The sequence below is a fragment of the Lagenorhynchus albirostris genome, chromosome 9 (assembly GCF_949774975.1).
Source record: "Lagenorhynchus albirostris chromosome 9, mLagAlb1.1, whole genome shotgun sequence".
NCBI classification, from domain to species: Eukaryota; Metazoa; Chordata; class Mammalia; order Artiodactyla; family Delphinidae; genus Lagenorhynchus; species Lagenorhynchus albirostris.
In genome coordinates, this window is record NC_083103.1 from 25,219,996 (window position 1) to 25,232,011 (window position 12,016).

At 38.8% G+C, this 12,016-nt stretch overlaps 1 protein-coding gene across 8 annotated transcripts in view; it reads right to left on the reverse strand.

The window, feature by feature from the left end:
• The window catches only part of TCP11L1 (t-complex 11 like 1), a 34,232-nt gene that overhangs the window by 20,946 nt on the left and 1,270 nt on the right, over positions 1-12,016 (reverse strand). For 7 of the 8 annotated variants that reach the window (XR_009542393.1, XR_009542394.1, XR_009542396.1 and 4 more), the window contains exons 2-4: positions 9,646-9,829; positions 1,433-1,565; positions 121-241 (exon numbers count right to left, since the gene is read on the reverse strand). Coding sequence is in view for 4 of the 8 variants with exons in the window: in XM_060159452.1 (XP_060015435.1) it covers positions 121-241; positions 1,433-1,565; positions 9,646-9,805 (414 nt within the window). In the remaining 4 variants the exon portion in view is untranslated. Of the gene's footprint in view, positions 1-120; positions 242-1,432; positions 1,566-9,645; positions 9,830-11,011; positions 11,074-12,016 lie in introns of all 8 variants that reach the window. The other variant, XM_060159450.1, reaches the window with a different exon arrangement.

The window sequence follows — 12,016 nt, forward strand, 5'->3', positions numbered from 1 at the left end:
TCGGCAAGCAATTTAGAATCCTGATCCTTCAATTTCTTTAACGCCTTCTGGCACAGTAACCAGGATGAGTAAGTACTCCTAACATACGAGGAAAGCACCACGACTTGCTCTTCGCCTCACCTCTTTGATCTCACCAACAAGCTTGATGGCCCGGTCATAAGTTGGGGGGTCTTCACATAGCTGGACACTCAAGCAATCCCAAAAAGCTTTATGTACAATATCCTTTACTTTCTTCTCCAAGCTGGAGGCAAATGGAAAAAAAAGGCAAAAGCAAATAAAATATTATTGCCTCAAATTACTTTCAAAAGCACAAATTCTACAGGTTTAGGGTAAGAAAATTTTTTAAAATTATTTGGATGAAGGAAAGATTTCCCAGATATACCTAAACCAATCACATACTTATTTTTAATTAGTGATTTATTTCAATAAGTACCTCATTGGAAAAAATAACTTTCAACTAATTTGACAGGTGACATTAGTCCAAATAACAGCCCATAACAGTGCCATATGATAAAAAGAATACTGGAAAGTTCAGATCTGTTAATTTAAGTTCCCCGATACCAGCAAGTTTCCTAAGATATTTATGATTAAGTAGTTTAAGATTTTAAACTTTAAGTTTGTTTCCTAAAATTATCCTATTCCCATGTGACATACTGGACAACTGTTTAATTAGGTACCAAACTACTAATATAACAACTTATATATAGCATTTCAGGAAAACCAATCTTTATGTCATGAGAGCAAAACAAGTAATTAATTCTTCATGATTAATGTGAAAAAGTACTATCCTTGTAGAACATATAAGAAATGTTTGTAAAGTCATATTCAGAAGCCTCATGCGGGAGACACTATAGCTTGCTGACCCAGCAGCCATTGCTCCTCCTTTGTCAACAGAATCCCGATTTTTTTCATGGTACTTTCACAATTGTAATGGGCAATGTTTTTTCCTTCTTGTGACAATCCATCTTTCCTTCTTGTTACAATCAACAGAATTTTAGATTCAATATGATATGTGCCAGGTACTAGGTAGGGATAGAGAATAAAGCATAGTCCTCGTCTCTAAGGAGTTTACAATCTGGTGAAGAATGCAATTAAACCAACAACTACAGTAAAATGTGATAGTTACAAAGAAGAAATGAAGGAGACAGTGCAATGAACACACAAGAGGAGGCAGCTAAATCCTATGGAGTGGGAAGAAGCTGACACGCAAGACTTCCACAGGAGGTTTCCAGACCTTTTACTACATTGTCAAGGATCAGTGGTCCTGAGATCTACTATCGAACTCTAGTAATTCCCAGGATAAGGAATATATTTTAGCAACATACAAAAGGAAAAGTATATTAGAATATATTGACATCAAGTGAAGAAAACATTTCCAGAACTGGGAAATGGTTTTGTTCTACCAAACAAGATAACTCAGTAACCACCTTACCTGTCTTCTGGTAATTCAACTGGTTTAATCCGAAAGTCTCCATTTATGACAATTTCATGGGCTATGGTCATGTTAGTTACTCCTTTTGCTGTCTCTAGAAGTTCTTCTACTGTCACGAATCGAGGAGGACTAGCTATAACAAAAATCCAGTGTAAGAGGTCTGTTCCTCTAGATTAGGATTTCTATTAAACTAAGGAGAAGGTAGTGGTTCTGGTACCAGCTAATAATTTCAGTTATCCCCTTACTTATGAAAATATTCTGGCAATTTCAAATAGAATTTTACCTATTTCATATTCTTTTTTTTCTTTTAACCTAGAATCCTAAAAGAACAGATCATTTACAATACTCAAAACATCTTTTTTTTTTTTTTTTTGCCAGAACTGGTCAATGGAAAATGATTACAGTAAACTAAGACTTAGAAAAACTTTTTAAAGTTACTGATTATCACTTTTTAAAGTTACTGATTATCACCTTCCCAGCAAGCTGAGAGTTTATTTTCTAATCCCTATGCCTCCTGTCTACCCTAAATGGAAAAAAGACACCAGATTTAGGATCTTCTCTTTTGTTCCCATCAGCAGTTTACATTTTGCTCCATCGTTAACACTGTGCCTTGAACCAGTCTCCCCAAATTAAAATAGCCTTGAGCCAGGTGCTGTTTAAACAGTGCTAAAACCACTACCCTGTACAGGATACTAGGACAATATAAGAATTCTGAAGTTGACAAATGAACAAATTAGAGTGTGTGACACAAGAATTTGTAGAATGCAGGCCCACTGGATCAAAAACCTCAGAGTCATCTCTGACTTCTCCCTTTCCACTGCTCTGTTATCCAGGTCCTGCAGATTTTACTTCTGTGTCAACTGTGGCAATAGCCTCATAACTGGTCTCTGTTCTTTGCTTTCTTTTGATAAAGTTTGAGATTTATCTTCCATAAAAAAAGTTCTCACAAATCTCCCCAGGTGTTCCAAGCCAAGGAACAAAGGGTAATTCCTACTTTTAAAAAGTCTGTGATTAAATACTTGCATTTTTGGTTTATCAGTTATATCTCAATAAAGCTGGGTTATTTTGTTTGCTTTTTTAAAAAGTCCATGATAGCAGGTCTTTAGTTTATATCAGAATCACAGGGAAGGCTTATGAAGACAGATTGCTGGGCCCCCTCTCAGGGTTCTGATTTAGCCTGTCTGGATGGGGCTGGAGAACTGCATCTCTCATAAGACTCCAGCTGATACTGATGGTTTCAGAAACCACACTTTGAAAAGCACTGGCCTAGAAGATGATTATATTAATTTTACGTAATGGTGGTAAGATCTGGGCTTAAAATGAGATAAAAATGCCACTGGTTTACACAGGGTTTAAAACATAAAGATCTTCCTAGGTTAGTGAAAAGTTATTTTCCCTCTTCTTTTACTTTTTTCTTTTGCTCACCAGAAAAAGGAATCAAATCTAAGAGCTGGTCATATTCTGTCTGGTAAAAATCTTTATTTACTCACATAAGGGGAAGTTGAGAAAACTCACAAAATATTTTTCAGCATTTCCAGGGAATATTAATAAAAATAATAAAGAATATTGGCTTTGTGGATATTGGTAAAATGCAATAAATATCTAAAATCAAGGCCCAACAGATCTTTTCAATTCTCAGTATTATTTAGAAGTCAATTTCTACCAAATTTATCTACCGATAAAATGCAATCCCAATCAAAATCCCAGCAAAGTTTTTGTTGAAATTGCCAGACTGATTCTAAAATTTGTATGGAAATGCACAGGACCTAGAAAAGCCAAAACTATTTTGAAAAAGAAGAATAAAGTTGGAGGACTTATATACTAAGTGATTTCAAGACTTACTATAATGCTAATAATCAAGTCAGTGTGCATCTGGCATGAGGACAGACATATAGACGAACTGAACAGAGCAGAGGATCCAAAAGTAGACTAATGCACACACATACGTATGTATATTTGTTGTCAGTAAGGCAAGATTCGTTTTTTTACCAAATAGTGCTGGAACAATTAGGAATCTATAAATCATAGAATGACCCTCAACCCTTACCTCACATGATAAATAAAAACTAACTCAAAATGAACTGCAGACCTAAATATAAAAGCTAAAACTATAAGACTTCCAAGAGAAAACACAGACAAAAATCTTTGCGATCTTGGATTAGGCAAAATTTCTTAGATAGGATACAAAAAGCTTAAAATGTTAAGAGAAAAAACTGATAAATTAAACTTTACCAAAAGTCAAAACTTTTGCTCTGTGGAAGACTCTATTAAGAAAATGAGGGACTTCCCTGATGGTCCAGCAGGTTCAAGACTCTGTTCCCAATGCAGGGGCCTGGGTTCGATCCCTGGTTGGGGAACTAGATCTCACATGTATGCCACAACTAAGAAGTCCACATGCCACAACTAAAAAAAAAAAAAGATCCCGCATGCTGCAGTCACTTTGGAAAACAGTCTCCCAGTTTCTTATCAAGTAAAACATACATACACTTACCACATGACCCAGCAACCCCATTCCTAGGTCTTTACCTAAGAAAACTGAAAACATATGGCTATGTAAAGACTTGTACTCAAATGTTCATAGCAGCTTTCTTCATAACATTCAAAACCTGGAACTAATCCAAATGTCAGTAACAGCAGAAGGGATAAACAACTGTAGTATAACTATACCATGTAATAGTACTCAGCAATAAAAAAGGAACAAACTACTGACACATGCAAAACCATGGATGAATCCTAAAAGCATTATCCCTAGTGAAAAAGTCAGATACAAAAGACTGTACAGTAGGGACTTCCCTGGTGGCGCAGTGGTTAAGAATCCGTCTGCCAATGCAGGGGACACGGGTTTGAGCCCTGGTCCAGGAAGATCCCACATGCCATGGAGCAACTAAGCCCGTGCACCACAGCTACTGAGCCTGCGCTCTAAAGCCCGCGAACCACAACTACTGAAGCCCACGTGCCAAAACTACTGAAGCCTGCGTGCCTAGAGCCCATGCTCCACAACAAGAGAAGCCACCGCAATGAGAAGCCCGCACACCGTAATGAAGAGCAGCCCCCACTCGCTGCAACTAGAGAAAGCCCGTGCACAGCAACAAAGACCCAACGCAGCCAAAAATAAATAAATAAATATTTTTAAAAACTGTTGCTAAATTGTTACAGCATTTGTGCACTGACGCTCTGTTACAGAAACTGAAAACCTCATTAAGTTAAACATGCCCTTTGGGAGCCTGCCAAACAGATTCCAAAATAAAATGAAGGTCTAATTCAGAATGGCTTACTCTCACCTTTCTTCACTAAGGGGTTCCGGGACCAGAAAAGTCTACACACTCTAAAGAGATGCTTCCAGTCACACAAGTGGATGGACATTTATTGAGGGCAGATGGCAAATGTCACCCAAAGAGCTACTATAGACTGAGTATAGTGAAGCAAAGGTAAAGCTTATCCACTGAACATATTACACTGTGTGGAAATGGTTTGTTACAGTACCTTCCTCACTAGATTGCAAGCTCTAGGAGGACGGAGAGCATGTGTGCCTGGTTCACTGCTGGACTCCCGCTACACAGTGTGCACTCAATCAACACTGATTGATTAACTAAATATAGGGACACCATAATTCAGTCTGGTCTTGCACTTTAGAAAGGTAAGAACTTGGTGTCACCCATTTATCTAATGAATCTCATAAGGACCTGATTTAAGAAACTAAAATGCTAAATGGGAAATATTAACTGGAATGACAATTGATGTTTTTCATCTGAATATGGCAACTTTTACTGATCAACTAGGTGATTAAATGCTAGAGCAAAAGGTGCATTGTGAGCAGAGAATTAAAGTATATTAAGGGGACTTCCCTGGTGGCACAGTGGTTAAGAATCGCCTGCCAATGCAGGGGACAGGGGTTCGAACCCTGGTCGGTGAAGATCCCACATGCTGCAGAGCAACTGGGCCTGTGCATCACAGCTACTAAGCCTACTCTCTAGAGCCTGCAAGTCACAACTACTGAAGCCCGCGCACCTAGATCCTGTGCTCCACAACAAGAGAGGCCACCATAATGAGAAGTCCACGCACTGCAAGGAAGAGTAGCCCCCACTCGCCACAACTAGAGAAAGCCCACGCACAGCAACAAAGAGCCAATGCAGCCAAAAATAAATTAATTTTTTAGAAAAAGTATAAAAAACTCCAAAAAAAATGATACAAATGAATCTGTATACAAAACAGAAACAGACTCAGAGACACAGAAAAACAAACTTATGGTTACCAAAAGGGAAAGGGAGAGGGGTAGGGATAAATTAGGAGTATGGAATTAACAGATATAAACTACTATACATAAAATAGATAAGCAACAAGGATTTACCGTATAGCACAGAGAACTATATTCAATATCTTGTAATAACATATAAAGGAAAATAATCTGAAAATATATATATATATATATACACATAACTGAATCACTTTGCTATACACCTGAAACTAACACAATATTGTAAATCAACTATACTTCAATTTTTAAAAATCACCATTAGAATAAAAGGGTAATATTGGTGCAGGCAAGATCACTGGTAAAGGCTAAAATCAGTGAGTTGAAGTTTAAGCAGAAACAGGATGTCTGCATAGTCCCAAGGTATTGTAAGCAGATAGGGTAGGTGGTCTCCAGAGAAAAAGAACCAGGCATGACTCTCTTGACATAAGATGCCATTTTTGACCTAAGCCACTCTGTGATGTAAGCCTGGCCACAGTGCTTGCCCTTGAACAGATCTCAGTAATTTAGTAAGATATGCATAACAATGTGATACATATCCTTGAGTTCTGCAGGAACTAAGGCCCCCACTCAGGTGGAGGATGGTAACTGCATACTGAGACCCCAGACTCGTCAGAACCGGAGGAATGATGATGTTGACCTTTTTCTACATTCTGTATCAGTTACTAAAAGTTCTGAACCCAAATTCCATTACATGCAGGGGAAGTGGGGTGAAGGTTTTTTCCCCACACCACCAAGCAATTCTCTGACACCAGACATGTGTCGTACAATTCAACTCAATTCTGACACTATCTACCTGGAGACAGCATCAGATTCCACAGGTTAAGGGCTCAGTCCTACAACACTGCGCCCCCTGCCGCCCCCTCCCCCCCCCCCCGCCACTTCAGACAACAGTCCCAAGTCCAGATTGTCACTTTTTTTTTCCCCCTAACTGGATACCTTTTATTTATTTTTATTTCCTGGCTGGGATCTCCAGTTCAGTTTTAATTAGAAGTAGTAAGAGTAAATATCCTTGTCTTGTTCTCAAACTTACAGGGAGAAACATTCATTCTTTCACCATTGAGTATGATGTTAACTGTAAGAATCTGTAAATGTCCTTTTATATTTTGTGGATGTTCTCTTCTTTATTTGCTGAGAGTTTTTACCACAAACTGATGTTAAATGTTATCAAAATAAGTCTATTTGTTTTAAACAAACACATTATTTTGCTTCCTATGAACCAGGCACCATTCTAAAATGCTTTACAAATAGTATCTCATTTAATCCTCTAACAATCCTAGTAACATGAACTAGTTTTGAACTAATAGTGAATTACTACTGTCCCCATTCAGATAAAGAAATAGGCATAGAGAGGTTAAGTAACTTGTCCAAAATGACATGGCTAGTAAGTAGCAAGTCACCTCTGCTTCTGACAGACTGGCTATGGATGGGAAGTTCCAACAACCTCTCCTTGCGTTCAATTAATTCACTAGAGCAGCTCATGGAAGTCACAGAAACATTTTACATACTAGATTACTGGTTTACTATAAAAGGATGTAACTCAGAAACAGCCAGATGGAAGAGGTGCATAGGGCAAGGTATAGGGAAGCAGTGTGCCACTCTCCCAGCACCTCCATGTCTTCACCAACCCAGAAGCTCCCTGAACCCCATCCTTCTGGGTTTTTATGCAGGCTTCATTACATAGGCAAACTTGATTAAATAATTGCCATTGGCAACTGATACAACATCCAGCTCCACCCTCCTCCCCAGAGGTGGGGGTGGGAGGGTGGGACTGAAAGTTCCAACCCTCTAATCACAAGGCTGAGTCCCCTGGCAAACAAGATGCCATCCTTCGGTTAGGTTACCTAGGTGCTTTCCAAGTCTAACAAAAGACATCTTTCTAGCTCTCATCACTTAGGAAATTCCAATAGTTTAGCAGCTCTGTGCCAGAAACAGGACGAAAACCAAACATTTCCTATAATAAATCACAGTATCACAGTTACCAATAGCAGTTCTATCCTTAAAACATTATTCTGTATTATAATTTGCAAGGCTAAAGGCTATCTTTTTGCTTTTAATTTGTAGCATCCCAGATGTGATTTTAGAGTTACTTATAAATTCAGTTTGGGAGAAATGTCTGCAAACAGCTAATTTCATATTTTATAAATTCTTATTTATGCTCTATGCAGGCAGTGATGTCTCCGGACCTGGTGCCCAGACTATGGGGTCCTAGTTTTACCACTGGAGTCCACAGCCCTATACCTACCTATTACTACAAGGAGAAAGAGCAAGAAAGCCAGAAACAATATTTTAGGTCATTGATTTTAAACCTCATTTTGATATGGATCTCTATGAGAATTTAATGAAAGCTTCCATGACCTTCCTCCTAGAAAAATGCACATACACACACATGTTGATACACTTTTTTGACTGTTCCTGGGTTCCCCAACTCTTGATCATGGGTGCCAGGATAAGTTGCCTTAAGGACATAACCACATACAATTTCAGATAGTCTAGTGTTGGCCTGACATTAATTTGGAATCATGCCATCAAACTGACAGGATGCCAAAGACAAGGACATTAATCAAAGAACAACTGAAGATCTAAGCCAAAGGCACTTCTTTACCAGAAACTGCAAGTGATAAAACTACCATATTGGCCATAGATAGCCACATTACAGCTATCAGTCCTCGGTATCTTTAAATGCAACAGATGGGGGAATTCCCTGGTGGTCCAGTGGTTAGGACCCTGCGCTTTCACTGCCCAGGGTGTGGGTTCAATCCCTGGTCGGGGAACTAAAATCCCACAAGCCGCGTGATGCCGCCAAAATAAAAAAATTTTTTTTTATGATAAGTAAATAAATGCAACAGGTGACATGTTAGTAGCAGTAATATTAACAACTAATGTTTACTGAGCATTTATTATGTGCCAAGCACTGTTCTAAGGACTTTACATGAATTCATTTAAACTTTTCAATGACCCTAAGAGATAACATGTATTTTCCTCATTTTAAAAACGAGAAAACAGATGGTTTCTAACTATACATATTGGAGACAAGGCCTAACATGCATGATAGGCTGTTACTAACAGCATGTTTCCTTCCCTGAACACAATGTGACCTAGCAGTATATTTATCAAAATCTATGTGATAATAAACCACAATAAAATGGGGTCCACCAATGTTTGCTATAAGAATACTCTGTTGACTAATAAATTACCTGGGAGGGGCTTTTATCATTTTAAAAGAAACACACCTTAAACCCCAAAATGTTTGTACTTCTTCCAAATATGAAGGATTACTGATCATCTATACTTTAAAGAGATAACATCAACACTAACATTCTTAGACTATGACACCCCCTCTTAAAACTTTCATTTTTGCACTCACTTCAAAAACCTCAAGTGTTCTTAATAAAAGACATGAGTTGGAGCAACTGCTGGGAATGCATGCGGAAACTGCCACCCTTTCATCTACGAAGCCTGCTCCCTGCCAGGGATCTGAAATGACTTCACCACACACAGTTAGCAAAGTGAATCCCCTCAGCCTTGTGGGAACTAAGCCCCCAGGCAGTGAAGTTAGGGTGTGGTGAACTCACTCACAGTCAAAAACTTTTTTTTTCAACCTCCACAAGCACAGTCCTGGCTGGGACCTGCCTTGGGCTTTTCAAACACTCTTTTAATTAAAGCTGCTATTTGCACTCCACCTTCCTATTTCTCAGAGCATTTCAGACAAACTGGAATGTCACTGAGGCTGGAGGAAAACAGGAATATTCTGGACATTATTCTAAAATTTTAATTTCTCATGCAATTGAAAACCCAAAAGTGACTAGGCTGTCAGTTGCTAATGCTAAAATGCTAATTATTGGCAATGTTATCATATTATTAGAACCTAGTTCAAGGCCACATGCACAAGGAAGCATAATAAAAATATCATCTGAAAACAATGAAGATATTGCTTCTAATCAAAGTCAAATGTGCTTACAGTGAGGTCTTTGCACTCTTTGGGTGCTAGGAGAGCCCGACTTTATTTTCTGTAAAGCTTCATCAGAACTTTCCACAGCATCTTCAAGGCCTTGCTCAGAATCATTTGATTTTGATTTTCCTTCTTCGTTTATATTGGACTTGTCAAGGTTTTCAGACATTCTCAATTAAGTTCATTCACTTTCCTAGGGGGAAAAAGAAAACCAAAATGTTCTTGCTCTGACACTAACTAGCAGTGTGACTCTGGGCAAATGATTTAACTTCTTTGGCTTTCAGATTTCTCATATGTAAAAATCAATGGGCTTGCTAAAGTCTTATCCAGCTATAATATTCTACTTCAATGATTAAACAGACCACCTGTAAAATGACACTTGTAACTATCAAATTTATGGATCTGTACTTCAGAGAGTAACAAGTTCGAATACTTCTGTCCCAATCTGAGTACCATGTCATGAGAACACAGGACCTTAAACTGTTGGGAGGTAACACTATAAACTGCCTGCTTATATATATATATATATATATATATATATATATATATATATATTTTTTTTTTTTTTTTTTTTTTTTTGCAGTACGCAGGCCTCTCACTGTTGTGGCCTCTCCCATTGCGGAGCACAGGCTCCGGACGCGCAGGCTCAGCGGCCATGGCTCACGGGCCCAGCCGCTCTGCAACATGTGGGATCTTCCCGGACGGGGTACGAACCCGTGTCCCCTGCATCGGCAGGCGGGCTCTCAGCCACTGCGCCACCAGGGAAGCCCCCTGCTTCTATTTTAATCAAAGAGTGATTCAATTCTTAAATTCTTTACTTTCAGTCCTGAGAAGTGATAGGAAAACTCTGGAAATAATGCTTTTCATCGGGTTTCGAAGTAAACATACACTAGGCTGAGGAGTTGGTTCCCTGATCCTCTTATGTGGATAAGGCACCTGGGGATGACAAACAGAAGGCAGAATCTCATGGAGCATTTAGGAAAAATGTGTGGGGCAAATTATTTTTGTTAACTCCTTGCCAGTCAGCAGGAAAAGATGGTGAGTAAAGTAGGAAGTTGCAGACAACCATAATGTATGTGGTTGGGAGGGATTTTAATTGTCTTAGTTGCTGATTAGAAGAGGAGTAACACTTAACATGCTGGTTTGGGCCTGGTTAATAGAGGCCTGGAATAGTAACCTCTGAATTACTATAAATCGTTTTTGTCAAGTTTTTTTTTTCCCTAGAATTCTCTATTCTTAATGTGTTTCTAAGTAAGGGCAAAGAAAGACACAACATTTTCTGCATTTATAATACTGAAAATATTAGCATTTGTACTATCAGCACTTGGAGATCACAAAACATTTTCATAAGCACTAATCAGACTTTATTACATACCTGGATGTTAATCCAGGGATCAAAAGAAATGACTATTTACAGGAGGTTTGGCAGACTCTCTTCTGTGCATTAGAAAAGAAGAATCACTTGATATAATTATCTGAACATCAGATACCCCCATTAAATAGATTGAAGCTATTGGAATTGACATTTTCAGGCCTGTATTATTAACATGAAGGTTGCTTTAATGTAGTTCCCTTTTACCTTCCAGCAACCCACTCCAGACATCCATCTCCTCTGTCCTAAATCCTGTCTGGCTCTAGAAATGCTCCAAGACCCAAAAGATAACATTACCAGCATATTCTATGAGAAAGGACCAACAAAAACACTTTTAATTTTATCCTCTTCATATGCTGGGAATTAGCTCAGAAGGATGAAGTAACGCATTCTGTGCAATAAGGAGGAAAATCAGGATTTCCAGGTCTTTAATACTAAGTTTAGTAAACTAACCCATCCTTGTAAAATTCGGCTCAACGCCTACCTCCTCCCAGGTCACTTCCCAACCTCACCAATGTTTGCACCTTTCTCTGAACTCCTGTAGGGATGGCTATTAGACATCTGGCATTCATCATTGTCTTAAATCCAGTTCAAAATATCCTGATTTAAATAGGAATACAACGATGAAAAGGCATGGTCTAGAGAGGGAGAGAGACAGTCTTACAAGGAAATATAGTGAAACTTAAGCGTTAATGGCATTATGACATCACTAGGGGAATACAGCAGAGGGAGAAACTAATTCTGCCTGGAAGGAGGTTGAGATAACCTTACCAGAAAAGGTGACATTTGAGCTTGTCTTTTTGAAAAGAGTAGGATTTCACCCAATTAAAAACCATCTGGAGAGAATTCCCTGGCGGTCCAGTGGTTAGGACTCAGCACTTCCACTGCAGGGGAGACGTGTTCGATCCCTGGTCGGGGAACTAATATCTGGCAAGCCAGGCTGTGCGGCCAAAAAAAAAAAACCAAAAAACTATCTGGAGGTGAAAAGGGGGGCCTTTCACACAAAGG